This window comes from Pogona vitticeps, chromosome 5 (assembly GCF_051106095.1).
Source record: "Pogona vitticeps strain Pit_001003342236 chromosome 5, PviZW2.1, whole genome shotgun sequence".
NCBI classification, from domain to species: Eukaryota; Metazoa; Chordata; class Lepidosauria; order Squamata; family Agamidae; genus Pogona; species Pogona vitticeps.
Genome location: NC_135787.1, coordinates 41,039,522 through 41,066,882, shown reverse-complemented (window position 1 = coordinate 41,066,882; position 27,361 = coordinate 41,039,522). Strand labels below are relative to the sequence as shown.

Below are 27,361 nucleotides of genomic sequence, written 5' to 3'. Positions count from 1 at the left end.
TAGGGCACAGTATGAATGGTCCAAAGATTTACATGGTAAATGTACCTTGACTTGCAACATTCTATTATTATTGAAAGACAAACATTGAGACACTACATAAAAGGATTAACAACAGGTACATGAATCCTATTTTTTATTTCAAGTGTTAATGGTAAAAAAAAGTTCAGCACAGCTGTTTTATTTAAAAAAGTGAAACTACATTACTATTTTTCTAGTTCAGTAAGTAAACGCATGAACCTGATGTCCTTTAATGACATAATAGTTGAGAATTGTACAGTACATCTTATGAAGACCCGTAAAATTAAAGAACTACTTTCAATTTAGTGATTACAAGGATTCAGTATTCACAGCTTTAATTTCTTTTTTCGTCCTCTACCATCAGGAGTGCCATCCAATTTGCGTTTCTGTGCCTGTGCAGGACGAAAGAAAGAGAAGAAAATTGGCCATGATTCAGTGAGCCACAACTACCCTGAAAAGAAACCAAGGTTTTAAACTTTTGGTAATCAAAGAGAAAACTGCACAGTGCTTTTGAATTTGAGGGGAGTTTTTAAAGCACTAAATGGGCCTTTAAAAGTATGGCAGTTAACACTAGCCATTAAAAATGGAGCTAATATGCACATTAAATCTCATACTTCTAAGCAGAGTCAATGTTGTACAAATACTACCTCAGGGGTAAACATTAAGTTCCATTAGGAACTCAGACGTTGGGGAGGCGGGCAGGAAGGATTTTGATTTCAAGTTATTTGCAGAAACTAGCAGCTTATTTTCACACCAAGCAGCTGGAACACATTTTAAAGCTTACCAAAGATGGTTTTGGTCCACGTTTTTTCTTCTCTGCCTTTTCCTTTTCTTCTAACTCCATATTTTCCCTTTCAATCAAAGTTATTAAAGTATTGCATCTTCTCTGCAACTCCTGAAACATGAAGATAGAAAACATATCCAGTGGCCATCGAACAATTTTCTCTGTCCTATTCCTAGTTAGAACCACTTCCTTCCACAATGCAGATGAAGCCAGAGAGGCTACAAAATCAAAGTATCCTCATTGGTGAGGGAAAGCGGACAGTTGTGATTTTCTGTAACTCTTTTCTTGGAAGTTGTCCATTCAGTGACTTCCACTGCACTGTAGCCAGAACTAGACAGCAGCCTGAACAAGGCAACATTCTACAAAGAAAAGGTGGAAGAGCCCCTTGTACTTAGTATAGATTGTGCTAGAACTGAGCTGTGGGCTGCTAAGGTAGGTCTCAGCCCAAAGAGCTGGACGGCATGACATTTCTGAAGAATGAGTTATAGGGATGAAAGTTATTTTTCGCAAATGATACCCATCACACACAGTAATAATAAAGAAACACCATTTTATAAGGATAAGAAGGAATGACAGAACTAGGAAGAAGGCCATGATTCTCTAAGCAGTAACAATGTTGATCCTTCTGGACCAACATTGTATGAAACAATGGCATTCAAAGAGTCAGACTAGAGCTAAGCATTAGACAATTGCATATGCAAAGCTCAAACCTAAAATTTGCTATAGGATACATTTTCCTTGATTAGAAAGCTAAAACATTTTTACATTTGAGTTTGGAGAAGACCTGGCTGTTAACCTTGCCTGTAATGGGAATAAATAAAATAAACACACAGGAGGAGGCAACATTCTAGCTCCTATGGCTATTGACTGCAATATAATTTTCAATGGGAAGATACAGTCCTCTACTAGAATGTATCTCAGAAGACGAGTTTTAGACTACTGCTGCAAATGCTCTTTTTAAAGCTTGATGTGCCACAGATCTTGCTCACCAAAAGACGTAAGTGTAAATGCTAGTTAACAGGCTTATCAAAGGACTACTCTTTAAAATATGTATAATATGGACATAAACGAAAACATACCATTGCAGTTCTAGACTTGAGGAACCAGTCAAATCTGAATTGGGGAGAGTTGCGAATACACTGTCTCAATTCATCATAAACATTTTCTTTGTCAAATCCCAGCTTGTGAAGCATACAGATCAAAAAGCGATCTTCTTCTTCTGTGTAATTCTTCCCTTTGTTAGTACCATAAGATATTCTCAGCTGATGAAAAGGTGCTTTGTATCTGCCAATCTAAACAAATTTAGAATTTAAGCTGCAGAACTAGAAACACAACAATTCAATAGAGCGTAAAGAACCTTATATGTGCTACACTAACACAGGAAGCTTGGTTTTTCTTAATATTTTATTAAACTCTTCTGAAAATTCTGAAAATCATCTCTTGCAGCCAATCAGCCTGGAGAAGTCAAACTACATTTCTGAAAGGGATAGCTTTATCTTCTTAAAATGGACTAACAATTTACAAATTCACCAAAATTATTACATCAGTTAAAAAATCAGAAAGACAACATCTGAATGATATCCACAAAGTTACCTGGTACAATACAATTATTACTGTAGCAAAGTGCTAGTTATTTCTAATAGTAGAGTTTCCTCTAACAATTAAAAAACTCACTTACCTTTGTGTCAAGTGCTTTTTTGATACTAATCCTCCTTTGAATTCGAGCTTCACCTCTCTCAATCTGTGCCATGATCTTTTCTATATCCTGAAGTTCATTACATCGTTCCCAGAAAACAGCTTGAAAAAGAAGTCATTTATTAAGTCAAGTCTCAAGGATTTGCAGCTGTAAACTGATACATCTGTTGTGCATGTGGGCTTCAAACTACTCATCTATTAAGATTATTCTCAAACATGAACTCATTCTTTACCATAAAAAGCATAGTGGCAGCTATTGTGAAATACTTCAGTTCAGTTCATTTATTGTTACAGTCTGTGACCAGCAAAAAAAAAGAACATAATACAGTGGTGCCCCTCCCACTGCGACATCAATCCATTCCGGATTAATCATCGCTATCCGGAAATATGGCTATACGGATAGGTAAACCCCATAGGAACGCATTAAACGTTCCTATGGGGCAAAAACTCACAGTTCAGCGAAGATCCTCCATAGCGCTGCCATTTTCGCCGCCTCGGTAAGCGAGGGCAGCGTGCGAAAATGCTTGCAGCGGCCATTTTGGAACCGCCGATCAGCTGTTCTAAAAACATCGCAAACGAAACGCTTACCGATCATCACAATGCGATGTTTTCCCTATCTAAACATCGCAATGCGATCGCATTAGCGATCGCAAAAATAGATCGCTATGCGGATTCGTCGTTAAACGGTGCGCTCGTTATGCAAGGCACCACTGTACATATTACATTTATAAAACAGTCACAGTGCTAAAACGGGGGGGGGGGAGAGAGTTAAAGGAAAGTTATAACTTAAAATAATTATCCATTAAATCTTTGCATATCTTGCATGCAGCTGTGAGAAATTCTGCATAGGTAAGTATAATCTGGGGATAAAGGCCTAAAAGTAGTTTATGTGAGAGCTCTGTTTCAGGACAGCGCAAATACTTCTACATTTCAACTCATCAGCGGGGAAATTGAAGTTCCCTTGCTTCTCTGAAACAGACGATCAAATCTAAGGCCATTAATTATGTGTGAAGTTTGCCCACGGTATCTCTTGCTTTGAAAACATTCATACTTACAGCACTATTCATAACAGCTTCATTATGTGATTGAAAAACAAGAAGAAGGTGTTACTCTGCTGCTGGCATTTTTAGCAATGTTACTAGAGTTATGTTTTGGCTGTTAGGGTTTCCTTTGGCTGCCAAATGAGGGTTAACTGTCATTTGGAAAACAGGTTGGCTAATGCAATTGAAAACCCAGATCGACCCCTGAAAAATGCTTCTCGATACCCAGATTTGTATTTTAGTTCCCATCTAGGTAATCAGAGAAGCAAGCATACTTTTTTCAGTAACTGGTCACACTGACTTTACCAAAGCTGTCAGTGCTATTGTTACATCACCTCTTTCCTGTAACTTGTCACTAAGAAGCAAAAAGGGACCACATGAAGACACTTAGGAAAGGCTTTCTCTAGAAAAACATGTACTAGCTTAGAAATATCCACTAGGGAAAAATAATTTAGTCAAATCCTTACTCAAAATTACCTGTTACAGTTAATTATAAAATATTTTTAAATGGAATCCACATGTTTTCAATCCTTTTTGTGAGCAGAAAGTGCTTCTACCCAATTTTAAGGGACTTCCCTTATTCTCCAGTTTACAGTATATTGTATTCATCAGGATCCCCTACCTGGCCAGCTGGGGACAGCACTGCAAGCAATAGAAATATCTGCATGCACAAGCCAGTGGGGTTTACGTCTGTATGGCTATAGCATTAAATTACAAGTGCACCAAATGTCTTAAAAAGAAAAAGAAAACACTACCAGAATATTCAATGACTTCCTCAGGAGTTTTTCCTTCTACTTCTCGGGCTATATTTTCAATATCATCACGACCCCATTTTTCATTTGCTTTGATGAACTGATTGAAGTCTCTCTTATTCCAGTTTGTAAATCCCTTCAAAAATTAGAAACAAAGGTGTTTGACATTTGTGTTTTCTTTAAAAAACATAAGGTTTAACTTACTTGGCTGCTGCCTTACAGCAATCCATTTGTGATAAACCTAATCAGATTAGCTTTTTTCACATATATCTGTGTCTCATGTAAAACATCTCCAAGGTAGTTGGCAAAAAAGCTTAACATAATAAAAACAAGGAAACCACATAGTAAGAAAAAAAGGTTAAAATAGCTGAATCAGAAATTTTAAAAACCTAAACATATTTATTTTCTTTTAGGCAGGTAGAGCTATTAAACAACTCAGTACAGAGAATGGCAACACCTCCAGTGGTATAGGATGGAGCTTGGAAAGCAAAGGCATAAATGAAATAGTACATCCGGCTGTTGAGTGACTCCATAAAGGAAGCCATACAGTTGAGCAGGGCTGCTATTAGAGGACATTTGCCATAAAATGATGATACAGTGGTGCCTTGCTTGATGACGTTAATTTGTTCCAGCGAAATCACTGTAGAGCTAAAACGTCGTCAAAATAAAAAAACCCATTGAAAGGCATTGAAAATTGCTCAGTGCATTCCAATGGGCTGAATACCTGCTCATCCAGTGAAGATCCTCCATACGGCAGCCATTTTCGGTGCCTGTAAAGTGAGGAATCCGTCCTAGAAAACAGCGGGGGGCCATTTTCTTCAGCCGGCGGCCATTTTGAAACCTGACGATCAGCTGTTTGCTGATCGTCGTAAAGTGAAAATCAGCTCCAGAAGCAGGGAACCAATCACTGCACATTTAAAACATCGTTTTGTGATTGCAAAAGCGATCGCAAAAATGTCAACGTAAAGCGGATTCATCGTAGAGCGGGGTAATCGTCCAGCGGAGCAAGACTGTAATTGTTATTGTTAAGTTCAGCCAATACAGAAAATTTAGGGACCTACTCTGCCAGATCTGAAAGCACCACAGTAGAAATCAGAGTTGATTGGTAAACAAGGCACCAGTGTTAAACAGAGTATCTGCGCTCTGCATGCGAATATTATGCTGTACAAGTAAACTTTCACCACCATACACAGCTGCCAATTCTACATTCTACCCACAGAAAGACAGGCAAACTGTTTAGTCACATTTTCCTTTCAGTCCAATTCCATTTTGGTTTCTTCTCAGGGGATACATATCCATTAATCTTTACTGAATTTTGCCTTCTCAGCTGACAGTAACAGATTTTTTAAAAGATTCTGGATTCCAGTTAGGTTTCCCAAGGCATTTATAATTCTTTCCATATTTATAACATACCAGACTGATACTGCTTGGCAATAATTAATGGCACAGCCTAAACGGAATTCAAGTAACGTCTACAGGTTCAAGGACAGAAGACTCCAAGAACTGGGCAATACCCTAGCAATTACTCTTATTCAGGCTGGACCACTCCTAGCTTGATTATAGCAGTGGCGTGTGCAGCAAACAGGCTATAAGCTACGTAAACTACAAACTACTGCTACTTTACACAGTAGAAGTACAAACCCATCATTAGCAAAAGTGTTTTTTGCCAAAACAAATTCCAGTCTGTTAATCTACAACAATATTTCAAGCTACAGCATAAAGAACACTTTTGCTTCCAATTGCTAATACGAAGCCGAAACTACTGATTCCAATGGGAATCTTTCCTAAATCTAATATCATATTCAGGAATATTAGTGTTAGTGTTGCTCCTTCCTTGCTTTGGTCCTATTTCAACCATTTTGTTCTAAAAACTTCCCTAAAGATCCAAAATTTCCTTGGCAGATCAAAAACACTCTCCCACTGATTCTGGTGATTATAACATCAGTAGCATTCAAACCCATTGCTCTTTTGCACTGTGTGCAACATTTATTTTGCATCAATTCATTGAAATGTTGGGAAATTATGAAATCATTATTTATAATTTCTGTCTATCTTCACTTCAACAAAGACTGCACAAGAGCAAAGATGAGAAGAGTGAAATCTAGAGCAGTACAGGAGCCAATTTTAAGAGTTAAAAGTTTAAAACATACTCAAAATTGTCCTCTTAAGATAACCTGGCATGGGATGACAGTATTGTAGAGAAAAATACATTTTTATTTTGTCTCTTTTAAAATGGAAGAATATAAGGGATATGAAGAATAGGCAGTCAGTGCTCCATGTGTTTTTTCCTGTAGCCCTAGAAGAAGCCAAAAAGGAATTCTGGCACAGTTGGTGAAACTGGCTCAACAAAAATGGGAGATAACTACTAGGGATCCAATGAAATCAAGCATCTTCACAACTCCCTCTTGTGTCCTTGATTAACATAGCCAGGACCAATATAATCACTTCTTCCAAAGACAGTGAGTTCTGCCACAATCTGAGGTGGTCTCCTCATTTCCAGCCTCAGCCATGATCTGTATCCACTGGTAGATTTTTAACAGATGGTAGAGAAGAAGACAGAAATTCAAGAAAGGGTAAGTTGTTGTTGTGGATGTTTTTTCTTCGAATACATAAGGGAAGTGAAAAAGAAGTGATGAGCTGGAAGCAAAGTAAACAGAACCTATGCAAAACAGAGAAAGGAACAGGGAGCCCTGAACAAATCTAGTTTGTTTTCAAATCACGCCTGTTTTAGCAAGGAGGAGGAAAAACTCTTTCTTCATGATGGCCTGCTTCAATATATAAAGACTGAATTTATCTGTTGTCCTTTCGAGACCATCACTGTTTTTCTGGCACTATTGACATTTCATCAGAGAAAGAATAAAATGCAAATTTAGTCAGAACTGCCACAGAATGCTGACCATACCTGGGTAAGTAACTTCTCCTTTTCTTCTAACTCTTCTTCATTAAGTGGCTCAGCTTCATCAATTTTAATCTGCTCTTCCTTTTGTGCCTGAGCTGCATTTGGCAGGTCAGGATTACGAGGTACCTAAAACATACAGATTTCCAAATGTCATTATTCATACAGCTCAGCTAGTAGTAGCTAGGATTTTCTACAGGATATATTCTTTGGCTTTATGAGCAAGATAAAATAAATCTGTGTCAAATATAGAACCAAAATAATATACCAACTTCTTAAATGTTTAAAATGAAAACAAAACATAGGCCATTGTGTAATTACCTTGTATCCAATTGTTTTTCTATAATAAAGAATCTCTTTTTCCAACAACTCAAATAAACGTGGTGGAAAGAACTGGAAATCCTGAACATTAGGCTGCTTTGGAGGTCGCGGAGCCTTTAAAGCAAAGAGAGAGAACAACCTAGCATCTGAAAATCGAATCCATGAATGAAGTAAGGCAACAGTGGAAAACACATTCTTTATATGTACTAGAGAAAAAGAACTACACGTTAACAAATTACTCCTAAACCATTTTGCTGAAGTGTCCATCAGAGAAGAGTTTTCAGTTGGAACAACCATATATAATTTGTTTCTCTCTGGTCAAAGAGAACACCAGTCCAACTGAGCTTCCCTGAATGAGAGAGGGAGGTGATTTTAGCAGATACGTCTTCCTTTTGCTGTCCCTGCATCTAAAGGGTTGAAGGTTTTACTGGAACAGCAGAAAGTTGGCATGGGTGGTACAATAAAAACGGGGAATTGCTTAAATTATTCCCCCTTTCTTTTCATAGGAGACTCTGCTAGAACAAAGAGCCTTCTGGATGCAGTGTTATAGAACCAACTAATGGCAGCTTCAGCTGAGAAAACTTTTTAAAAAGCAAACTGCATTTTTCTCCTTATACTTTCATCAACACAAAATGAACATTTTGGAAATGCAAAGTATTATCTCCGCCTCCCTGCCCTCTAATCTCTGAATAAGAATGCTAACTGTTCCTTAAATTATTTCTGACCTGAAAAAGGTTTATATAACTCACTTTGGGTGCCTTTGGTTCACTGACACGAAGCGCTTCCCTGAAATAAGCATCAACAGCATAATTTGCTTTCCTTTCACGCTTCGGTGGCTCAATCCATTCTGTGAATGCCATCTGCAATAGGCAATTTTATTGAAATGTTATAATGAAAATCAAGAGCAATCAACAGAGCCTCATGGCAATGTGTGAAATATTATTGACACTGGAACGTCATCACTACCTTTTGTTTCTCTCGATAATCTTCCCCTTCAAAGTTATACACACTAGACTCTGTATCCATGGTAAAGTTTCTGAGTGAGCTTTCACCCATTTTGGAGAGTTTCTCATTCATTTCTGCTGTCTACAAATACAAAAACAATTTTCAGTCAAATGTGGTACAAAGTTCTCACACCCAAATTAGAAACGATGATGAAAATAACATCTGCTAGATTATACAAAAAAATCAAGTAAGAGTTCTTGTTTTTGTAAGTTTCAGATAGTTGGGGGAAAACAAACTGACATTCTTCTGGGTTATGGCACTCCCTAAAAAAAAAAACCAACTTACTTTCTTTGCACCTCTTTCTAGAATACCATCAATATCATCATCTGTAATTTCACTGTCCTTGGAAGCAAAGACATGAGTAGCTCCATGTCGAATCATCTGCAACATTTCATCTTTCCCCAGTTTATTTAGATTTTGATCCACCAATCTTCCTGAATATGAAAACAGGTAGTTGTCAAAAAGCCAAAGACAGAAGAGTTTGAAGTCATCAATAAACACAATTCTTTAATATCATGACATATAAGCTACAGTTTGATGCTTGCCAGTCTTGGGTTGGTTTGCTGTTTCTGTTTTTAAGTATGCAATGGAAATCTGGGCTATTGCATAAGCAGTGCTGTTTATTTCAAGTGCCATTAAACTATTTTTAAAACAAAGCATTCTCTACCTTAAGTATAATTTCTAATCTATTCCTGTTTAATTGACAGTAAGGTAAAGGTAAAGGTTCCCCTTGACATTTTTTGTCCAGTCGTGTCCAACTCTAGGGGGCGGCGCTCATCCCGTTTTCAAGCTGTAGAGCCAGCGCTTGTCCGAAGGCAGTTTCCGTAGTTACATGACCAGCGTGACTAGGGAACGCTTTTTTACATTCCCACCAAGGTGGTACCTATTTATCTACTCGCATTTGCATGCTTTCGAACTGCTAGGTTGACAGGAGCTGGGACAAGCGGTGGGAGCTCACTCCGTTGTGTGGATTCGATCTTATGACTGCTGGTCTTCTGACCCTGCAGCACAGAGGCTTCTGTGGTTTAGCCCGCAGCGCCACCACGTCCCTTTTTTAATTGACAATACTACTCCAGAAAAAAGTTTTCTCATGCAAAACCCTGGGATAAAGTCATTAATTCATAATATCCCGAATAGCTACTCCAATAATGAACAAAACACATCCAAAATAAAGGTACTGTACTGAATAAAGGCTGACAACTGGTTGCAGATTATCACTTTTTTGCACTTAAAGTCAAGTAATTCTCTTTGCCATCAAGAATTCTACTTTCATGTCATAGTCCTAACATAACCTCCCCAAGACTTTCAGTATCTTTTATCAGTTTCCCAAATTTGCCAGATATGTATTTTTCTGAAATATGCATCATAAAACAGTTATATAGCAAATTATCAAGCACACTAGTTATAAAACAGTATACATATATCAAAGGAAACAAAATCCTGTTTACCTTGTTGAATAACTATAGAATCCAAACGAAGTTTCATTTCTGCTCTTTCTACTATCCTTTCTTCTACCGTGTTGTCTGTGATGAATCTAAATACTCTGACAGTCTTTGTCTGTCCAATTCTATGTGCTCGATCCTACATACACACACACACACCCAGTACTCAGGTTATTTATATTACGATGCCACTCTTTACATTTATAACTATAATTTTATCTAACTAATGCATCAAGTTAAATACTATTCAAACCGATAAGTGAAAATTTTCAGTTTACATAAAATCATCCTGAGAAAAGCTTTAATTTTAATCTTAGAGTTTGTGTACTCTTTTCCGACCTTTCACATATGTGAACAGTCAAAATATGAAGCTGCCATGCCACATACTTTGAACAGAAACATTGTGAGCCAAACTGAAACTCAGACTCAGGTTCATGGTTTCTAAAGGCACTCTTGTAATTCTTACCATAGCCTGGAGATCTACTTGTGGGTTCCAGTCAGAATCATATAGAATTACGACATCAGCTGTAGCCAGGTTGATTCCCAAACCACCAGCACGTGTACTAAGCATGAACACAAACTTTGAGCTGCCAGGTTCATTGTAGGCATTGATGGAAGCCTACATAAATAAGAATTTTTTAAAGGAGTCAGTCAATGTATATCAGTAGTCGGAAAATATAGAAATATAAATTGAATTCTTCTGAAGACATACTTGTCTCTCATCATGAGGTGTCTGCCCATCAAGCCTACAATATTCATAATTTCGCCACATGCAGTAATCTTCTAAGATATCCAGCACTCTGGTCATTTGACTGAAGATTAGGACTCGTGATCCTGTTTCAAGATTTAGAGTGAAACTGATTAGAATTCCAATTCCTAATTCAAGAAAAAAGATTTCAAAATGACTTCAAAGCCAATATAAAATGTACTCTAGGGCAGCAGTTCCCAACCTTTTTTGGGCCGCGGACCGGCTGAGGGGAGTGAGCTCCATGCATGGGGGGACAGGGGCACTGGGCCGTGGACCAGGGGTTGACACCCCCTGCTCTAGGGGAACCTATTCATACATAAGAACATTAAGAGCATCAGGAATATTATTTTTATACATCAGGCAAGAATAGGAAAAGCTGAGATGGCCAGTGCCCTGACTTTCCCAAATAACAGGAAACAGCCTCACACCAGGAGCTATAATACAGAAGCAATCCCAGCGCAATCTAAGCTATAGTTGATGCAGGCATAGAGATCTGCTTCCCATCAAACACAATTCCAATGAGCCCTAAGTAGAGAATGAGGGACAACAGGACTAAAATATTAATAAGAAATTTCCTGATTTTCCTCAAATAGAGAGAGAGAGAAGCCACTGTGCTTCCTTTTTACTATTTTACTTTTACTTTTTACTATTTTCCATTAAAACAGACATTACCTTGTTCTTTTAGCTTTGGCAACAGTTTGTCCAAAACCACCATTTTGCCACTGTTAGTAACCAAATGCATGTCTGTAGTGTAGGGTGGGCCTGGCTCTGCCCCATCAAAAAGATATGGATGGTTGCAACATTTTCGTAATTGCATAAGAATGTTCAGCAGCCTCATTTTGTCCAGTTTTCCAGCAGAGTTCAAAATATCTATATCTTTCATTAAGATCCTTGTGTACCTGCATTTTAAAAAAGCAGTGAAAGCGCGGATCACAATCATTTCACTGTGTTTGCATATGCAACCAGTAATATAATAATTTTTATTACCTACCATTCTCTCTGCATTTTGCTAAGGCCAACATATATTTTAACTTCCTTTTTTGGAGGCAAGCTCTTCTCTACATCAGCTTTTATACGACGCAAGAGGAATGGCCGTAGCACCTGAAAATTACAATACAACCTTTCAGTCCATAACAGTACACACCATCTGACATTATACATAACATGATAGCCTTGGGCTACAACGTCTCCACATTACTGGTACTTGAAAACATTTTAATTCTCCTTTTCAAGATGACAGAGCATCACTACTGAAGCCAGGTTATAAGAACGAGAATCAAAAGAAGCAAGTGCACATATATAAATGCTTTGCCACCTAAGGGTTTGCCTGATTTTTAAGTTCTAACTACAGCTTCACAGAGCGCTCACAGGTCTTCAGCTATCTGATGATGTTTGGGTGGGAGGAATCTGAAATCTCAATGCGCACATAGGCATTTGTATCAAAAACGGAACCCAACTTCTGCAGGCTACACAATAAAAAATACAGTATTTTTGGACAGTTCAACAGACTGAAGTAACCCATTCAAAAAACTCACCATATGAAGCCGTTCCACTAGTTTTTGATCCCCAAGGCAGTTGTTAGTATCAAACCATGAATCAAAATCCTGTATTGAAGTATTAAAACATAATGGTCATAGTAAACATAGCATTTAAATTCCCCGATTTATCTAATAACAGAAATGAGCAAAACCTAAACATAAATTTCCATTAAGCATATATACATTTTTCTCTGAAACTACCACACACGTCAACATTCCCATAGGAAAATTTTTGACTGTACCCTGATTCTCTTCTGAAAGTCTGTACAAGAACGTGCAGCAGAGTCACAGTTAGAAATGTGAACTGATGTTCTCCCCCTCCTTGTATTAACCACAGCTTCACAATAAAACACAGAATGACACGTACAACCCAGGTTCCTGCATTGGCAGGAAATTGGACTAGATGAACTTTCAATTCCTTCCAACTCTAGACTTGTTCGATTCCTCCCTAAAAACTCTTGGCATATCTCCTCAAACCATCATATATCAGAAATTTATAAAGGAGCTATAACTGATATCGGTTCGTATGCAAAAGCAACATTAACATTGAGAACAGAGAAAGTTTTTGTTTAAAAAGCTTGTGCCTGACTTGCAAACCAGGGTTTCCAGAGAGTCAGAATAGCCAGTTGCTCCATCAGCAAAGCCAGCATTAGAAGGCTTATTTTTCTCTTACATGCACTCTAGGAATCTGCAAATTTGATTTCTCCTAACAAATTAGCTCAGACATAAAATCAGTCTCTTTGATGAGAAATGTTCTCTTTTCAAGCAGTTCCCATGGAATATTATTTTTAAGATACATCCACAAGCATAGTCTCAGCTCTGACAGTGATACTAACTGGCCTTCAGTTCTCAAATGCACTGTAACTAGGTAAATGCACAGGATCGCTGCATCAGTGAGGAAAAATCTATTGTAGCTCACATCTTGATCAAACTCTAAAGATAAGATTGTGCACATAAAGCTAAAAGTTTTTATAACTGGCAATCTGCTGGGCATCATATGCTGTCTTGTCCAAAATCTCTTCATAGAATAGGACTGCAACCTGTTTAGCCAAGAACTGCATTGCCATTGCTCTAACAGCTTAAATCATAAATGCATGAATTTAAAATTAAAGGTTAAAAAAATCTTAATAAATTACATAAACTATTGGCCTAGAGAAGGCAAGCTGGTGCCCTTCAGATGTCTGCGACTTAGAACTCCTGTAATCTGTGACAAGTTCTCATGAACATGTACACCAAAAGTGAGCATTCATGTCTACACAGCAGTGAAAATGTATATTGAACTTTAGAAACCAGAAGATTTTACCTCAGCTGAATTAAAGACATCCGGCAATAAAAAGTTAAGAAGTGCCCAGAGTTCGTGTAAATTGTTCTGAAGTGGTGTTCCAGTTAACAACAATCTGTTTGTAGTCTTGAATTCTCTCACAATTTCTGACAACTTAAGAGACAAGAATTGTAATTGAGTATTTACAGTAAAATGTTCCAATTATTATCATTCCGATTCAAACAATTACATACACTGTGTATTGAAAACTACCTTAGATTTTTCATTTTTAATCCGGTGAGCTTCGTCAATAACCAGGTATCTCCAGTTAAATTTTTTGAACACTGATTTCTCTTTAATGAGCATTTCATATGATGTTACACAAACATCCCACTCTCCTGGCAACAAGACATCTCGCACAAAAGCAGCCTATTACAAAAGGAAAGAAGGAGTTGAAATACTGCAAAAGAACCCCTAACGTTATCCTAAAACATGCACAACGTGTCTTTATTCATGACTGAATAACAGTTTTCCTTCATTTACTTTAATTTTCACATTGGCAATTGACAATATTTAAGTATTGTCAATACTACATCATACTACCTTGAATCTTAAAATTCAATGAAGCCACAGTGCAAATTGTGTCTGTGACACCATTCATAAAACTGAACTCCACTTGACAGGGACTCTTAAGGCAACCTATGGCAACAGTTTGGCACAACAACATACTGCAGATGGCACAGAAGGTTTATACTCACTCTCTGATCCTTGTCACCTATCAGACATACTGCCCGAAGAGTTGGCACCCATCGTTTGAACTCATTCATCCAGTTATGTAAAGTGGACTTGGGAACCAATACCATGTGAGGACCAGGTATGTTTCTGTAGTGTTTCATGTACCCAAGGAGAGAAATGGTTTGCAGTGTCTTTCCTAGGCCCTGGTAACAAGATATGTTTCAACATTATTTTCAGAAACATCCAGGGAATTCCTATCAGTGAATGAGGTAAAGACTATACTAAAATGTATATTCATCTGAAGGTTTTTACTTGTCCCTTCAACAATAACAGGTTCTTAGAGCAAATTGTTCTAAAAATCTGAAATTTGAAGAAAGCTCCCAAACCTATGGTAGAACATGCATATGTTGACATAGGACCCCCCTCCCCTAGAAACATTCAGTTCAAAGCTATGATACATTATATCACAGGGAAATCAACATGATTTCTTCCTTTACACATACATTAATCAAAACAGCAAGCTAAGGTTTCTATATACAAGTACACTAAATTTTCAACTAAGATTCCTGCTCCATTTCCTGCTACACATCACTGTAGATGAAGAACAGATAAGAGCTCTGCTAAAGAAAGAACGTTTATGAAGCCATTAATTTAGATTTCCTTCAGTAACCAGAAACCACATTTTAAAGCTACTGAATTCTGTAAATATCTGAAGTCACAATCCTCTGTGTTTGGCTTTTTTTTTTTTTTTTTTTTTTTTTTTTTTTTTGAAGAACACCATATGAGTTATTCTGTGGTGCAAAGTTAATTGCTGTTGACTACATTGCTTGTTATGATGTATCTCCTTTTAATCAACAACACGTTTTAAGCTTCAATTCACAACAGAAACTTTGCCACAAATACTGTAAACAAATGCAGTTAATTCACATACCATTTCATCTGCTAAAATGCCATTAATACCATTTTCATACAAAGAGATGAGCCAGTTCAATCCTCGGACTTGATAATCACGCAGTTTTCCCCATTTCACATCTGCAGGAAAGACAGTAAGAGACATTACTAAAATATGAAGTCACTGTATTTTTCGCACCATAAGACACACTTTTTCCTCACAAAACAGGGGGGTGGAAAGTCTGTGCGTCTTATGGAGCAAAGAAAACAGATTATATTTTCCTGTTTTCTTCTCCTAAAAAATTGGTGCGTCTTATGGAAAGGTGCATCTCATGGAGCGAAAAATACGGTATTTAGTGAAATCTAGAGAAAAATTAATACTGAATTATCTCAATTTTAATTAAAAGTGAAAGACACAGAATAACACTGGTAAGAGTACAAGGTTTTACATACATGATGGAGATTCTTCAAATCGAGTGCACACATTAGTGGTCTTTGAACTTTCTGTTAACAACTCTTCATCCTCTTCTTGTTCAGTTCTACGATGGCGATAGCTAAAAAAGACATTACTCTACAGTAACTGCTACAATGCATTCCAATATAATTATAAAAACTAGAATAACTTACCAATCACTACAATCTACCTAATTCACTCCCCTGTTTAAAGAGCACCCTGCATTAATCAACACAGCTCTTTGTCAGATGTAGGGTTTTTGGCAAGTACAGTATTAAGGGTAACCTCTGGAATCCATATTACAGCAGGCATTGGCATGGAGTCTGGGCAAAGTCCCTGCTCTCCATCCAAGGCTACAAGATCCTGGTAACAATACATTTTGGGCTGATCAACTATGTGGGCAGCCAAAACATAGTAGGTTCCTGCAACATGTGCATTTATTTTATACAGTGTTGCCTTGCAAGACGAATGTAATTCGTTCCGTGAGAAGTGTTGTCTTGCGAAAAAATCGTCTTGCAAAAAGTGGTTTCCCATAGGAATGCATTGCAAAAAAAAAAGTCTTACAAAGCATGACCATAGAAGAAGCTGTCTTGCGAGGCACCACTGTATTGTGTAGTAGCAACAATTATTTCTGAATTTAAAAGTTTTCCCAGTATGTGATGCTAAGAAATGCTGATTTCATTCAGTGGAGTAGACAGCTTCCTAAAATCCAGCCTTAAGGAAAGCCACAGTATAACATTCACAAAAAAATTCATTTCATCAAGGTATGTAGAAAAGCTAATTTGAAGGATCTTAATAAAAGGCCATCATGCCAACACCCAAAAGTGCACACAAACAGAAATTCATTTAAAAACTATGTTAGAACAGTCGTTCTGCCTCAAGTAACCCAGGCAGAAGTCCAATCGTTCTTGGACTGCAGCTCCCAGAAACTCCAGCCAGCACAGCTGGCGATAAAGGCTTCTGGAACTGCAGTCCAAGAACAACTGGCTTACCTTAGGCTTGGAATCACTGTGTTAGAAGAGAAGTATAACTTTTGAAACTGCAATGCACTTCAAATTTAAGTCAGTTTCACACATACACCACCATGGAAAATTAAAGGTTACAGGTTTGGGCTCCAGCAGGCTTCAATTCATGACAAATACTGCAATGTGTCTGTCCCCAAACACAAGAGAGATTTGCTTTTCTTTTAATTCTTTTCACTCACAAAGCTTCACAGAAACAAAGGTCTTAATTATTAGAAAAATAATATCAAGAATGCATTTCCCCAAAATGTTCTCTGTGTGGGCCTTTTTTCTTTTCTGAGCTATGAGGTTTTCTGGTTTTATTCTGTTCTGTTCAAATGCATATAAATGCATGTAAATGTCGTATCAGAACAAGCTTCATTGTTTAAAACCATAGGTCTCTGCAATATCAACAGCAACACAAAACTGCAATGACCCCATATATCTATACATAAATTCAAGGTGACATAACCTCCCTTTTTTCTTAAGACTTTTTGATGCTTCGCATGTATTTTCTTTGCTGTCAAAGCAATTTTGCTACTTAACAGGTAGTATTTGCATCCCTACCCACAAGCAGCATGAAAAGTTGAGCCGGGGGGGGGGGGGTTCTATCACATAGGAGTCTAAGAATGTCAGCAAGAAGTTGGCTTCTGGGGTGCTCATATAAAGGGCAACCTAATAAATAATGGAAAGCATAAACTGAAAATACAAAGATGTGAATACTTTTCTTAAAGGGGCTAAGGTTAGCTAAAGAAAATAATTCTCCAAACCAAACAATGTTTTGTACTGAGGGAACCAATGAGAATACGACATTTGTGAGATGGCACACAAATCCAGCCACTTAGAGCAAAGACTGATTTTTTTTTTCTTTAATCAAATGCTTGGCTCCATCAGAGGCAAAAGTGAGCAAGGAATCAGTGTTGATCCCATAGCTCTATAAAATGAGTCTGCGTTTACCCGGAACTTTCAAGAAGGACTATGGAGTTGGTCTTTGGGAGGTGAGATTGACAATTACAGTAATTGCAAAAGAAGCCATAACTTTGGTAACATCCATTACAACAGGCAGTACTCACTCTCCAACTGACAGCAGGTTTTGTTTCTCATCCTTCTTTATACGTGGCCGTCCGGGCTTCATTTTCAAGGGTGAAGTTGGAGTTTTTTGTGCAGCAGGTTGAATAAAATGAGCAAACAACTCGGTCTGCTTCAACAGATACTCAAATCTATTTGCTCGGTCTGTTTGCTGTGGGAAGGATGCACAAAAACAAAAGGTTTATATGAAGAATTCAGAGAATTATATTAGCATTCAGCTCAGGTTGGCACTACTATGTCAATTAAAAACAGACCTCTAGTTAATCTAAAAACAAACTTCCCCCGCAACATTCAAACTTAATTTTAAAGACAGTTGTTTTCAGTGAAACAAATCTTTTGAAACTACCATGGCTCAAAGCACTGATTTATATTTGCATGGGGGAGGAAGGTCCACAGAGTTTGCATTTTATGTCACCTTGATCAGCCCAGGTTTTGCAGGTAGGATCAAGAATTCAGAGGTGAAAAGGATAAATGCATTTCCAGTGGCCAAACTGTTACACAGCTACAACTGGGTAAATTGTCTAAGCAGATGTGAAATATGCACCAACGCAGAAGTCATATCCAGCAAGCAGTTCCACAGGCAGCTGCATAATTATTTGTGTAAATAGTTGAGCAATGAGACACTCAGACTGCCTAGGCACAATTTCCCACAAACTGTCACAGGCATAACTTTATGCTATGCCAAGTACAACAGGATTTCAGTCAATATGTACCATTAACAGAAAAGATCATAACCCAAATACACTAAGTGCTAAATAATTGTATATGTACTTATGTATGGATACATGTTCTTCTAGTTCAAAATTCATCACATATGTTGGTATATTCATAAATGTGCATTCTTGAAGTTGAAGAATTTGCATCTCTGATGTGTTCAAGGTCAATCCCCCATGACTCCTACTGTGGGTCATTTGTCCCTGCTGTTGATCTACTCTAATTTTCACAGGGCAGCGTAGGAAAGGGAAACAAAATATTTCTGAAATCCTTGAATAGCATTCTCCAGGCAAACGAAGATGCTTGGAAGAAGCTTCATTCAGAGGTGAAATGCACTCCTTGGGGGCCTCCAGAAGCACACGCTAAAACAGCAGTCCCCAACGTTTTTTGGTCCGCGGACTGGCTGGGGAAGGCGGGGCACCCCCTGTGCTCGCACACGTGTGAACAAGCGCAGCACTCTCTTGCACGAGCAAGCCCCCATGCAAGTGCTGCGGCACCAATTGTGCATGCATGTGAGCATGCACATGCACCCATATGCATGTGCAAATGGTGGTGCGGCGCCTGTCTGGGTGCAAATGGCAGAGTGTGCGTGCAGGTGCAAACGGGCTGTGCAGGGGGTGAATGTGTGCAGGGGGTGAGGTGGGAGGTCTGTCTCAGCAGCCTGGTCCAGCTCAGGCCACGGACCAGCAATGGTCCACAGACGAAGGGTTGGGGACCTCTGCTTAAAACACACTTTCTGCTTTGTTCTAATATAAACAATAATTTGCATTTATGAATACTGAGGGCATGGTGGAGCAGAAAACCATGAGGCAAGGAAGTGAAGATGAAGGACAAAAGAACAGAGTTTTGGGAACAAAACTCAGTGAGAAGGGATATACAATAATTCTCTACTATTTCATTGGCACCACTGATATGCTCAATTTTTAAAAGGAAACATGAGAAAATAGCAGATTAATTTATTTATCAACTTCCTATTTATGTACTGAAAGCAGCCAGATGAACCATGGCCCATAAATAAAAATTACAAACCATTTTTTCTTCATATGTAGGATCTGGTTCCTGGTTCTCTTTTTGTTTTCCTGCTGATTCATCATCAACCACATCCTAAGAGAGAAACAGCATTTTTAAATGGCTATTTTTACTTTATTATTTCTTACACTTAAAAATTGGAACTAGATGAAATACTTTGAAAAAACAGCACGTCTCCACCAGCTGTTGACATCCAAAATCACATACTACACCATATTACTTCAGGAGCATGGGAGAAAATTAAAATTCTACTTCTAATCTATTTTTAACATCTACCTTTTCTAGCTCTAATGGCAGATAAAATGATTTGCTTTTATCTCAATTTTTCCAGTTTGAATTACCCATGATTAAATTACTTTCTTCCAATCTTTACTGAATGTTATTATCACCAAGTTTCTAGTCCTTATGAAGCTTCTACTAAAAAATTAATATAAAAATTGTCTATAAATTTTATATTAGTATATATTTTGGCAGAAGTCTGTTTTCAGCATCCCTTTGAAATGTTTAAGCTAGCAACTTCAGAATATTGCAGGACATACAATTCAGTATTCAGTTTTTCATCTAACACTGGTGCTATAGCAATACTGCAAGACTGGCATGAACAACAAGAAGCTTTGCACACAACAAATATCTAGGGCAGTGTGAAGGTGATTATATAAGTTACCAGAATTCCTACACCAAACACTTGCTTTTTCTGTGGCTTAGAAAACTGGACAGGAACTGTGGAAAATAATAAAATGTGCAATTGTGGGAGATGAAGAAAGACAAAAGATTAAGAAGAGCACGAAGGTACTATTTGCTTGTTATTACCTAAGCATCGGGAAAATGACAGTTCCAAGAACAGACGCAGAGCTTTCAAACAGAATGCAATCCCACCCAAAGTAACTTGTATTCCAGTTCCAGAATCAACTGAATACATAACCAAATCAATTATTGTGTCAGAATTAAGCTGCAGCTTGTTCACCTTTATCCACTCCATCAGATTCTCATCTGTACCTTATGAGACCTCCAGCAGAAGGTATCTAAGTCTGTTTCTGTTCCATAACTATATTAAAAGCAAGAGTGAAAGAACCTATATAATCAGCACCAGTCATAGAACCCTGCAGCTCAATTACTGTCATACACACCAACATCATTCTCAAATAAAGATGAATAATGCTGTCCAAATGTTATATAAAGTTAGAAGGGTTTGATGAAGTTGCCTTTACAAAAACAGTCAGTTAGCAATTAATTAAAAATGATGGGCATGTATCTCACATACTGTATTGATCCTATAGTTCTAAGGACCACATACAAATTAAAAGGTATCCAAAATGAAACTTCCTTTCATATAATGGCAATGGCATTCAAGTTAGAACTGAATCAAGGAATTTTGGCATGCAATGCAGAAATGTAACAATACGCCACTGACAGTTCCTCCAAATCCTCCTCACAAGTCAATATGTAAAAGACTATGAACTAACTAACCACTTGGAACAATTCCTTCAGAGGGGACCACGCAAGTGTAATAGTGACGAAGTATGGCTTCTTTGCTGTTATGGCTGTCACAGAACAGGTGCTAAGATAAATCTCATCTATGATTGCTAATACTTGTTTATGAATCTGCTGCAATTGTTGGCCCTAATTATTGCTCCAAGCTCTCAGAAGAAAATCAGAGTTTAAAAGACAAGAGTTGACATTAATTAACAACTAGGGTCAACTACTATGATATTTCATCATTTTAGGGGTCAGTTAAAACAAAAAGGACTGCCAGCCACACATATATTTCTCAGAGAAACCAGAAACTTATCGAGATCCATTAGTCTCTGAGAAGGACTATTTTCATAGATTTTCTAGCTCAACTATGTTTCCTAGTCTACACCTATAACAAAGGAGACAACAGTCATTGTAATGATATGACGATCCGAAACCGTCAGTTCTATTAGCAACACAAATCAAATTTTTAGAATAACCAAAAAATGAAATTAAGAATGAAACTGGAGAAAATGGATAATTTAAGTTGATTTCCATCTACTTCCAACCAGTAAGAAAATCAAAGCATTTTGATAGCTGGCTTGGACTATGTAGATATAGATAGTGAAGCAAAAATTAAAGATGGATTAAAAGAGGCAAGCAGAGGCTAGACACTTTTCTTTGATGGAGCTTCAGGCTAACACTTTAAATCAGTAGCTCTCAACTTTGGGTAATCCAGGTGTTCTTGGACTCTAACTCCAAGAAGCCTAGCTGTGCTGTACAGGGTTTCTGGGAGTTGCAATCCAAGAACAATGTGGATTCATCAAATTGCACAAGGCCTCAGTTGTTTAACATCATTTACTTCAGACGGACACATGACATGACAAGCCAAGGATCTGTGAGAAACCTTGCTTCTCAAGAATATACAGGAAGATGCAGATAAACAACCCGGTAGCCCATAATGTGAGTAGATAGTTTCCAGGTCCATGAATTAAGCAGGTGGCTTGTTTTGGAATGTAGCATTCCTCTTCCACAGCAGGTACGTGTCTGGGAGTAGACAGACTTAAAACTGTCACTGGATGATCAAGTGGAATGAGTGATGGAGGATGCTTAAATGCTGGTTCACCACCATTTCCTTGCTGGGGATAATCCGACCAGTTTCCCATTCCATGTTCTTACAACTTCCTGATCCCATTACTGCAATGAGGATTCTCATCATGTGGTGTGTGTGTTGTACCTGGTTCAGAGGTCTGCTCTCCAGGTGGCAAGAGACACAGCAGGGACTACCAAGTCAAGAAATCTCTGTGGTGTTCCAGAGAATTTGACCTACAGCATTACCACAAGGAAGAGGTCTTCCTTGGTGGTGGCATTCTGGTTATGGAATTTCTTTCCATCAGATATCCAGTTGTCTTCCACACTTCTATTTTTCAGGCCCCTGTGAAAAACATACCTATTTTTATAACATATCACCTTTCAGGGGACATTCAAAATTTTAGTTGACTCTGACTGCCACTTCTGTGGAACTTTTGTTGTATAGTAGGACCCCAGTATCCACAAAATCAGTACCTGCGGCTTACTTCAGCCCTATATAAAACATACTTGTGGCCTTTGTCTTGCCTCTTTGTATATTGTATATAAGGTCTGCTACTATCCGTGGTTTCAGAAATTTGCAATACACTGTGGAACAGATTCTGTGCAGATACAGGGGTCTAACTATACTTTAGAAAGCATTTGTAATTTGCAATTTTAACACTTCCAGTTTGGGATGCATATAATTTGGGGTTTTCAAGTGTTTCTAATTTGTGGTTTTAACTGGATTTTTATGTGAACTGTTTGTAATCCTGAGTTCTTAAAGGAGAAAATATAAATAGAAAAATAATAATTAATGAAAATAATAAGCTACAACCCCTCAGTGGCTTAGTATTACTGTATCATTATGACTCAAAATAAAATAAAAAGCACACATCAATGTGAAAGTCAAGAAAATATTTCTATCTACCACCACTAAGGCTGATCTTCTAAAACATACTTACATACAATGAATACTTCAGTAAAATTTAGGACAATAATTGTGTTCATAATCCATGCTTTTAGATAAGTGACTATGAATTTGGAGAATGCTCCACACTCAGATTAGTGACTATAATCTCTAGTCAACAATTTTGCAAGAGCCATGATGAAAGTCATGACGCCTGCTTCTTGAGAGGAAAGCAATGACAAATCTAGATAGCATCTTAAAAAGCAAAAACATCACCTTGCCGACAAAGGTCCGCATAGTCAAAGCTATGGTTTTTCCAGTAGCAATATATGGAAGTGAGAGCTGGACCATAAAGAAGGCTGACCACTGAAGAATTGATGCTTTTGAATTGTGCTACTGAAGGAGGCTCTTGAGGAGATCAAACCTATCTATTCTGAAGGAAATCAACCCTGAGTGCTCACTGGAAGGACATATCCTGAAGCCAAGGCTCCAATACTTTGGCCATGTCATGATAAGATAAGACTCCCTGGAAAAGACCCTGATGTTGGGAAAGTGTGAAGGCAAGAGAAGAAGGGGATGACAGAGGAGGAGATGATTGGACAGTGTCATCGAATCTACCAACATGAATTTGACCAAACTCCAGGAGGCAGTGGAAGACAGGAGGGCCTGGCGTGCTCTGATCCATGGGGTCACAAAGAGTCGGACATGACTTAACGACTAAACAGCAACAATCATGTAAGTCTTCATAACCACCCGAAACCTGAATTCAAAAATGCAAGCAGATCCCCTCTCCACAATAACATGTTGTTTGTAAATAGTTCTTATAAGCTCATTTAAGACCAAACCACTTTTGCAATAAATGAGAGGAGCTCATAATACTATACTACTGTACTTCTGGGAAAAAAATCCATCCTGCTCCCCACAAGTACTGTGCAATATGCTGCTAAACTCAGAGGGAACAGTGGAGCTGGGGAGGTGGGGAAAATTATGGCAGTGTTCCTAGTAATCAAACCTAGAGTTGTGACTTTATGGTCACTGGCTCCAATACATCATTGTTCCTAGCCTTTTCAACAAATTAAAGGGAAGCCTGGGAAATGTATATTCAGCAAACAGGTGCATAACCAGACAGCAAAAAATGGTGTCTACCAAAATGGTAGGCAACATCTCCTTTTGTAAATAAGAAAGAAACTTTATCAAGAATTGTATTCAAATGATCTTTCACCATCAAAACCAGTTTTCTTAATTTTTGTTTGGTGGGAAGTTTAGTTTATTCGGTTTTCATCATTGGAAATTAGAACCAGTGGAGGAGGCAGTTTAGTGTAATGTACAGAGTAATGGACTAGGTCTCAGAAAATTTGAGTTCCATTTCCTGGTTCTGCAATAAAAACTCACTGGGTGTGCATATGGAATTAGTAAAACCACTCATTAAATGCCTCATTTATCTGAAAAACCTTTTAGGATGACTGTAAGTCAGTTCTGACTTGACGGCACATAATGACAACAAAAACAAATAGAGAGATAGGAGCAGCACAAGGATGGGACAGCTGCTACATCAAAGTATCCAAAGTACTCCAGCTCCCCTTGTGCTGCAGGTCCAGAGCATTAAAGACCTGCAATAGGCTGCAATTCATTTGTTTGTTTGTTTTAAAATATTTCTACCCTACCATTCTTCTTAGAAGGACCCAAGGCAACTTACATCATTAGAAGACCGTATTAAAGCTTAACAAGAGTGAGTATACAAATACCAACAAAGCTCAAGCAAACACCACACAAAAACCATAAACAACAACAAAACACATTCAAAGCATTTAGGTCCAACAGTCCATTAAAAAACCCCACTTAGGCAGCAATTCAGGGAAAGCCTACCTGAAGAGACAGGTTTTCATTGACTCATTAAAGGATAGCAATAATGGGGCCAGCCTAGCCTCCTGTAGAAATGAGTTTCAAAGACTGGAGCAGCAACAGATAAAGCCCTCTCCCGTGTCCCCACCAAATGCACCTGTGAATGTGGCAGGACCGAGAGAAAGGCCTCTCCTGGTGATCTTAACACTCAAAGGGGCTCATGAGGGGGGATGTGGTCCTTAAGATAGCTTGGGCCCAAGCCTTTTCGGGCTTTATAGGTTATAACCAACACCTTGAATTCAGCCTGGAAACAGATCAGGGGTTGGTGGGTTATGCAATCCCTGATACCAGCCCCAGTCAGTAATCTGGCTGCTGAATTTTGGATCCACTAAAGTTTCCAAACATTCCAAAGACAGGCCCACGTAGAGAGCTGAGATGTAACTAAGGCCTTTGAGATCAGACCTCTCACAGAATGGGTGCAGCTGACAGACATCTGGCCACCGCTACAACCCCAAAACCTGGGCATCCAGGCTCAGAGATATATCCAGGGCCAACCCCAAGCTGCGCACCTGGGTTTTCAGAAGGAATGCAATCTCATCCAACACAGACTGCATCCCTAGTCCCTGTTCTGCCTTCTGACTGACCAGGAGCGCCTCTGTCTAGTCTGGATTAGGTTCCAGTTTATTCACCCTCATCCGATCTTTTGCTCTGCATCCCATTGCACATCCACGGCAAGGGTCTGGGAGAACAAATCCCCTGAGAGGCACACTTTACCAATAGCAAAAACTTGCACGGTTTGTCGGCCCGACTCTAATTCTGAGGATCTTAGGGGGGGGAGGGGGAGTAGGGAGAGGGATGACGAGGAGGACGAGGGATGATGCTTCTTAAATAGGTAAAGGTTGTGCGCGCGCCCTCCTCTTGCGGGAAGACTTCGCTTGCAAGGCCGCTGCCTCCCGAGTTCCCGGGCGGGATAACAAAGCCTCCAAGCTGCTGGGATTGAAGGCAGGCGAGAGAAACAACGGCTCTCTCGACTCACGAGACGCCACACGCCAGCGCGCGCCTGACTTGTCCCGTTCTCTTCTTTCCCCCTCCCCACCCGCCGCCGCCGCCGCCGCCCGTCGCGAGCCTCCTTCGGAGGAAGGGGAGCGCAGGCGGGAGAGACGGGACAGGCGGGGCTGCCCGAAAGCAGCGGGTTCGCGGCGGCGGCCGCCGCCTCTCGCTATTGTCTCCGACCCACGCGGCTCGCTCGGGGCCCGAGCCGCCGCCACCTCCGAAGGGGATCTCCTCCTCCGTCACGCTCTCGATCGGAGAGGAGAGAAGCCTGGGGAGCACCCTCGGAGGGCTGAAGGGGGGGGGGGGTTGTCGATTGCCTCCGCTTCCCTTTCCCTCCCCACCCGCCCCATTAAAAAAATACTCGGGGGAACAGGGAGTGAGGCGCCTCTCCATCGCGCCGGTGAGGAAGGAAGAGGGAAATGGCAGGCTGGCGGGCTCCTTCAGGTCCCTTCACCCTCCCTGCCGCCCTCCGTCGCTTACCGCTCCTTCGGCGTCTCTGCCGGGCGTCCCTTCGGCGGCCAGCGGCGGGGGCCCTCCCGAGTTCTCCGTGCCGGGCACGGAAGGGCTGGTAGGGAGGCAGCTCCCGTTCTCATCCTCTTGCCCCACCGCAGACATCATGGATACGCGTCCCCACGGGTCGTGGTGTTGGTGGCGGCGGCAACGGCGGCGGCGGCGGCGCCCGAGGGCTCGGGCACTTCTTCTCGACGCGAGGCGCGACCGGCCCTCAACGTCGCTCGGGCCGCTCGCTCTCTCTCTCTCTCTTCTTTTCTTCTTCGGAGTCTTCTCTCAGGGACCCCTCAGCGCTGCCGCCCCGGCTTTCTCAGCGCGAGCCCACCAACCAGGAACCGAGCCGGCTCTCGAATCTCGCGAGACTCCTCCTCGTGGACGGCTCGGGGCGGGCGGGGGAAGGAGGAGGTCGAAGCCCAGAGAAAGGGGGGGGGAGAGACGGACGGAGAACGAGGTACTACGCTGACGCTCTTCGGCTTCGAATCCTGATTGGGCTACGGGGAAGGGAAACAAAGTAGGCGGGACCGTTTGGTGCCGGTTGGCCCGCAACTTCCGCCGCTGCGTTTGGCTAAAGAAGAAGAAAGTGGGGCTGGCGCGCGCCGCGGGGGTGGGGGCGCGAGGCCAATTGCGTCATGGCATCGGGGAGGCCCTTTCGCATGTCTCGAGACGGGGACGGCATGGAAGTCAAGCTGATTGCATAAGGGGTTTCCCTTCAACTCCTCGTTCATCACTAATTCCTTCCCGTACGTCTCGGGGCCAAAACTTGCACATGAACTTCTTAAAGTGGATGCGTTACAATTATAGTTACAAAGTCCCGTGAACCGTTCCCGTTTTCAAAAAGTAACTTTTGGCTTCTCCGCTCTCAGAATTCGAATCCATCGCTTTTAAAATTCGTGCTAAGGTCATGCCTTTATTAAGGCAAACACAAAGGGGCAAGCTTTTGAAATGACTTTCTGTTTAGCAGGAGAAATGGCAAAGTGAGGATAGAGGCGCTGGAACAAAGTACTTGGCTAGATACTGTAGTGGCTTTTTGGAAGAGTTTAACTCAGCGAGTGAGGTTGGGAGTTCGATTCCCCACTGAGCCTTCTGGGAGAGGAACCAGCCTGTGTAACCTTG

At 40.0% G+C, this 27,361-nt stretch overlaps 1 protein-coding gene across 1 annotated transcript; it reads right to left on the bottom strand.

The window, feature by feature from the left end:
• Nucleotides 1–116: 116 nt before the first annotated feature.
• Nucleotides 117–26,492, bottom strand: SMARCA5 (SNF2 related chromatin remodeling ATPase 5). The gene is made up of 24 exons (XM_020783047.3): nucleotides 26,219–26,492; nucleotides 19,414–19,488; nucleotides 17,655–17,821; nucleotides 15,580–15,680; nucleotides 15,167–15,267; nucleotides 14,259–14,438; nucleotides 13,774–13,929; nucleotides 13,543–13,674; nucleotides 12,237–12,305; nucleotides 11,693–11,802; nucleotides 11,374–11,600; nucleotides 10,666–10,787; nucleotides 10,420–10,572; nucleotides 9,960–10,092; nucleotides 8,797–8,945; nucleotides 8,473–8,592; nucleotides 8,256–8,366; nucleotides 7,507–7,620; nucleotides 7,192–7,314; nucleotides 4,293–4,425; nucleotides 2,481–2,599; nucleotides 1,882–2,094; nucleotides 803–913; nucleotides 117–410 (listed from the first exon to the last, which is right to left on the bottom strand). Exons 1-24 carry the CDS (start codon nucleotides 26,354–26,356, stop codon nucleotides 345–347), a joined length of 3,123 nt encoding a protein of 1,040 aa, XP_020638706.2. The 5' UTR covers nucleotides 26,357–26,492; the 3' UTR covers nucleotides 117–344.
• Nucleotides 26,493–27,361: the final 869 nt, after the last annotated feature.

What these genes read in the sequence shown, in the direction of transcription:
- SMARCA5 (XM_020783047.3), bottom strand. Translation starts at nt 26,356, where the DNA reads ATGATGTCTGCGGTGGGGCAAGAGGATGAGAACGGGAGCTGCCTCCCT. An exon ending in TCAAGTCTAGAACTGCAATG is followed by an intron (nt 914 to 1,881) that starts GTATGTTTTCGT and finishes TTCATGTTTCAG; the next exon opens with GAGTTGCAGAGAAGATGCAA. An exon ending in GTGGACCAAAACCATCTTTG is followed by an intron (nt 411 to 802) that starts GTAAGCTTTAAA and finishes CGTCCTGCACAG; the next exon opens with GCACAGAAACGCAAATTGGA.